General features: G+C 37.9%; 1 protein-coding gene across 4 annotated transcripts; it reads left to right on the forward strand.

Annotated features, from left to right (window-relative positions):
• Positions 1-332: 332 nt before the first annotated feature.
• LOC18443930 (ubiquinol oxidase 1a, mitochondrial) lies at positions 333-5,137 on the forward strand. Of its 4 annotated transcripts, XR_016051308.1 has the most exons (6): positions 333-881; positions 1,363-1,491; positions 2,339-2,827; positions 3,522-3,657; positions 3,975-4,112; positions 4,339-5,137. XR_016051308.1 is itself a non-coding variant. In XM_006854110.4 (4 exons), exons 1-4 carry the CDS (start codon positions 513-515, stop codon positions 3,579-3,581), a joined length of 1,047 nt encoding a protein of 348 aa, XP_006854172.2. In that variant the 5' UTR covers positions 333-512; the 3' UTR covers positions 3,582-3,889. The 4 variants fall into 4 exon arrangements, 2 of the variants coding, with proteins under 2 accessions (XP_006854172.2, XP_088717014.1); XR_002282584.2 differs by having other exon boundaries at positions 3,975-5,137; XM_006854110.4 differs by lacking the exons at positions 3,975-4,112; positions 4,339-5,137 and having other exon boundaries at positions 3,522-3,889.
• Positions 5,138-5,460: the final 323 nt, after the last annotated feature.

Below are 5,460 nucleotides of genomic sequence, written 5' to 3' on the forward strand. Positions count from 1 at the left end.
CAGGCCCATTTTGTTCCACTCCCGAAGGTTAGGTTTGTCCATCACCCATTGGACCCGAGGGTCACCACTATGCTGTTACCATTAAAACCTAGAAAAGATATATCCCTTAACTTAAAGGGCAATTAAAGGGTTAGGACCCAAGTTCTGCCACATAAAAATCTCTTCGAAAACGTCCAATTCCAACTCACTAGGAACCTTCTGTCGCTGATCCCACCATTGTTTGAATGCCACGTGACACATGGTCGCGTTAAATCTACGGCCTAGGATCAACCACGCCAGCACAACTACACCGCAATACATATATAGGCCATTGTCGCCCTCCATCTTCTCCATAGAAAAATTCAGAAATATTTCTCCATTTTCCGAAATCTCGATTTCTTTCCCGAAATATAGTCAAATCCTGCATTTCTCGACATTTTCTGAGAAAAATATTCTCCAAATTTCATCAGCTCAAATTCTTTGTGATTTTCTCCCATAAATTCCCCATTTTTCATTTTTTTGTTGTCTGAAAAATGAGTGGGAAAATATCTCTGCTTCTTTGGAGGCAGCTGGCGGCCGCGGGCCCACAAGCCACACGCTCCTTCTCTTCCTTGGCCGTCCGTACACTTTCCGGCGGCGTGCTGCACAATGCAACCGGAGTTCCGGGTTGTGCTTTCAATGGTGGTGGCGGCGAGCCCGTACGAGTCCCGGGCTTGTGGACTAGGGTGGTACCGGCTCGCGCCGGTTCCACGGTGCCTGGAGTGGTGGGGGAGGAGGCGGAGGTGACTGTTTCAGCCGGTAGCAATGGGAAGGACGAGGAGGCGGTGGCGAGTTATTGGGGAGTCCCGCCTGAGAAGATTACGAAGGATGACGGTACCGAGTGGAAATGGCACTGTTTCAGGGTGAGATTTTTCTTCTAATTTTTATTTATTTGCTTATTAATTTCTTGTAATCGTCCATAAAAAGTTGTTTTGAGATAAAATTATTTATGGTCATTAGTTATAGATTAAAAGGGAAATGGACAGTGATTTAAAAGAGCGATCAGTGACCCGGATCTGGCACCAAAAACCCGGTTCAAATGGGTGAATGAGTGGTCCAGATCGGTGTTTAACTATGCCGAACAAAACAGCGAAGGCAAAAACACACGTGAAAAACTGGGAACCCGCCCGAAAACCTGTCCGGATAGTTGAGTCAACAATCCGCATCGGTCCGGAAACCGGAACACGGTGACCGATGCATGCCGACCTGGTGTTTTTTAAATCACCAATCTTAGGAGAAGGAAACCCAAATTTTGGTAGGGAAAATTACAATTTTGGATTTTTTTCTTGTTTTTTACTTATTATGAGATTAATTAAAATAATTTTTTTCTTATTGAATTTTCAGCCATGGGAAACATATAGAGCAGACTTGTCGATTGATCTAGAGAAGCACCATGCTCCCACCACCTTCTTGGACAAGGTGGCCTTTTGGACCGTCAAAGCTATGAGACTCCCAACCGACATTTTCTTCCAGGTATATACTTTCTTTTTCAAGCAATATTGAAACCCAATAAAATTTTGAACAATCAATCTGATAGGGTATATCCATGTTCATATTTTCTGTGTTATCACTTATAAAATGTACGTTGTAATATGCTTCTATTTTGTCCCCGTCTAAATGGTTAAATTTTATGAATAATTATTACTAGAGTTATTTATGGAACTTTTCTATAGTAAAATAATGAAACAATCTTCAAAAATTATGTTATCTATAGTAATATAATGAAACAATATTCAAAAATTATGTTAGAACTATGTATTTTACTTATTTTAAAAAATACATTCTTTTCATTTTAATGAAACATTCACGAAAAAAATTAAGTAAAATTTGAAAAAACACATTAGAATTTTTTTAGGTTGTCAGTTTCGGTGAGATTCTTAGATCTATATATTAGAAATATTTTTTCATTTTAAAATTTTTTAGTGATTGGATTAACAATGTAAAAAAAGAAAAAAAGTACTCTTAATTCATAAAGGCCTTGATCCTGAAATTTACGAAATAGATTGTCCCGATTCATTATTGGAGGGGACTCATCTTGACAGTATTTAGGGTTTGAATTTTATTTTTTTATATTGACTATTAGGATGAAGAGAGTGTATAAAATTCTTGGTCATAAAAATAGCACAAACATGGTTTTCTAAAAGTGTGGTTTCATTATGGTACAATGACATGAGATGATTCCCCTTATTATTATTATTTAGTTCCCAAATCTCATGCTTCCCCTTGAAACCAGTCTATTTACTACCTTAAAGGGTTTGAAATTCTCCTTATTCATTTTACATGGTCACTTAAATGAAGAATTGTATATTGGTGATAACAGAGGAGATATGGATGCCGTGCCATGATGCTCGAGACGGTGGCGGCGGTGCCGGGCATGGTGGGCGGAATGCTTTTACACTGTAAATCCCTTCGTCGATTCGAGCAGAGTGGTGGGTGGATCAAAGCCCTGTTAGAAGAGGCAGAGAACGAGCGCATGCATCTGATGACTTTCATGGAAGTGGCTCAGCCCAAGTGGTATGAGAGGGCCCTGGTCATCACAGTTCAGGGGGTCTTCTTCAATGCATATTTCCTCATGTATTTGATTTCTCCGAAGTTGGCTCATAGAGTAGTTGGGTACTTGGAGGAGGAGGCCATACACTCTTACACTGAGTTCTTGAAGGAGTTGGATAATGGGAATATAAAGAATGTGCCGGCCCCTGCAATTGCATTGGACTATTGGAGGTTGCCGAAGGGATCGACCTTGAGAGATGTGGTCATGGTGGTCAGGGCTGATGAGGCGCACCACAGGGATGTTAATCACTTTGCATCCGTAAGACACCTCTCTCTCTCTCTCTCAATAATTTGCTCTGTCAGCTTGCTTTCGAGCTAGCGAAAACGAGCAAAAAAACGGATGAGCTAATGTGTAACCGCTTTCGCACTAGCGGTTGCCTGGACTGGTTTGTGTAAACAAGTCTCATGTTTTTTCAAATGATTAGCACTCTATTCTCCTCTATAGGTTTCTTCAGAGTTCAGATTTTCACTCTTTTGATCTAGCCTTCCATTTGTCTTTTTCCAAGTGGTTGGTTCTCTTTTATGTCTTTACTTTCTACCAAAATTTGGCACTCTCTCTATCCAATTAGTATATACTTAAAACTTGAAAGAAATTCCTCAATTAATTTAATTTAACATCTTATCTGTTGTTTTTTAATCTAATTTTCCATCGTTTTTTCGTCAAATTTCAAATATCAGACTAAATGGATATCAAATTTATCAAATCAAAAAACTAAATAGAATTATTCATAGTTTGATAAATTTTCCTTTTTCTCACATTTCAAGCACAAAAGCATATATTTTTCTTTTTCATCAAATTATATGCCTCTCAGCTTTTTTGAGATCATCGACAGAGCTTTATCCAAACTATTTTGAGCTATAGTATCTAAATCTGATCATGTTGCATTCTAATCCCAATTTTGCTATTATTTTTTTCTTTTTCTAATAATATTTTGGCATTTGTTTTATTGCAGGATATCCATTATCAAGGCCGGGAACTTCGAGAAACTCCAGCACCTCTTGACTATCACTAATTTCATGTAGCTAAAGTGGAATAGAGTCGAGGACATGTTCTTATATTGAAGTTTTGCTAGAGAAATTCATAACAAGGTATCTGTTTTAGTAGACTTGTGGTTTGTTTGTTTGTTTATATATTATTAACACTTGGGTTCTTCAAAAAAAAAAAATTGAATGATTCGTTTATTTTCTAGTTAACGTCTTTGTAATCGAAGATGACGATTTAGGAAGCTTGGAAGATGAAGCTTTTAGAAGTTTCGTGTTTGTATGGTGTTATTAATGATGATATACAGTAAGCTTGGTGCTCTATGTAAATTCTTACAAAGTCTTGTGTGCATATTTATTTGAGCTGCTACTCTGTAATTTTCTTCCATTCATTCTTCTAAGAGTGATCAATTGCAATGGTTCAGGAATCGACTCGGGCAGGTACTTGCATCGGGCCAATGGACTAGTCCATGTCAAGCTCGATACCTTTTAGACAGGAGAAAATCCCAAAAAAAACGGGAATATGCTAAAAATATAAGTTGTTGGCCTCAAAAAATTGCGGGGTACGAAATTACTGTTTTCTTTTAATAGAAATGCATAATTTTAAGCCAAGAATCTCATTTTGTAGCCTGAGGAACAAGTTTCAATCGAAGCAAAAAATGAGGGACAAATCGATGGCAGATAGTTTTGGGCTTGTTCTGAAAAACCTTCTCTCGCTACAATTGAGATTTTTTGGGCCCGGTCTCTCGATTTCTTTGAATCCAACAAATAAATATGGGGATCTTGTAGAGGACTGAATCAAGAACAAATCGAATCAGGCTTCAATGGATTTGAAAGGAATTGTGATTCATCTTCGCCATTTGTCGTAACAACAAAAGATCGAGACTAGATACAGCATACAGGTGGGCAATTGGCAGGCAGTCTGGTCAGCCCGGCCCTAAAATACTAGTGCATGGGCCACATTCACAATGTGGCCCCAGGGTTGGGCCACCTTGAGCCTGGGTCTGGCGATACTTTTTACCTCAACCCTTTTTCCCTTATTATTTTTTATTTGATTATTTTGGCCCAACCTTGATAGGCCCTAAGCAAGGGGCTGTTTGACCTTAGCCCCGGCCTGGGCCAGGCCAAACTTGGGCCATCCTTATAGGGACAAGGACTGGGCTAAGGCTAGAGCTAGCCCGGTCCTTGCCTATGTGTTATGGGTTACATTGCCAATTGTTTTCCCAAATGGACATCACTGCAAAAGTTCCACTTGTGGCTTTGATAACCAAATGGGTATTTTTTGTGCCAGCAACTTAAGTTGGGCCAACTTATTAAATCTCCTACTTTTATTAGGTTCCTAATTCTGAACATCAGCAATATGTTAATCTTAGTATGGTTCTTGATAGGGAGACTGAAAGAAAGAGAGGGAGAGGGAGAGGGAGAGGGAGAGGGAGAGGGAGAGGAAATGAAAGTTGAACTTTGGTCATAGAATACGGGCATGTTTGGATGTATTAGTTATCATTGATAATTTACCATTTCAATAATGTTAATTTTGACAATGAATTATTTGTTATTTGGTGATGTCAACAAAGTTGTTTGAGATAAATTTATTGGCAACTTTATAAGTAAGTAGATCTTTTTGAAAAGTAGTTTTTCTTTTATTCATAATAATTTGCTGAAAATCACATGTTTATGGTAAAAAAAGTAAAGCAATAGATGAAATTGTAAAATAATTGAATAATATTATACATATTATAAGATATGTTCCAAATATAGTTTATTCGGGATAAAATTAGTTATCAAGTGCAAGAGCCCGTTGACCCACAAACACCCATATTTTAGATGAACCTTGTATGAAGTGCACCGACTAAAATTATATATGGACGGTGTAAAAAAAATATCCTTAGGAATAGAACATTTTAAATTTTA

The sequence above is a fragment of the Amborella trichopoda genome, chromosome 3 (assembly GCF_054954075.1).
Source record: "Amborella trichopoda isolate Santa Cruz 75 chromosome 3, AtrichopodaSantaCruz75HAP2 v2.0, whole genome shotgun sequence".
Classification (NCBI taxonomy): domain Eukaryota; kingdom Viridiplantae; phylum Streptophyta; class Magnoliopsida; order Amborellales; family Amborellaceae; genus Amborella; species Amborella trichopoda.

Excerpts from the sequence above, each read along its gene's own strand:
- LOC18443930 (XM_006854110.4), top strand. The coding sequence starts at position 513 with ATGAGTGGGAAAATATCTCTGCTTCTTTGGAGGCAGCTGGCGGCCGCG. Across the intron at positions 882-1,362 it reads GGAAATGGCACTGTTTCAGG|CCATGGGAAACATATAGAGC; the intron begins GTGAGATTTTTC and ends TTGAATTTTCAG. Across the intron at positions 2,828-3,521 it reads ATGTTAATCACTTTGCATCC|GATATCCATTATCAAGGCCG; the intron begins GTAAGACACCTC and ends GTTTTATTGCAG.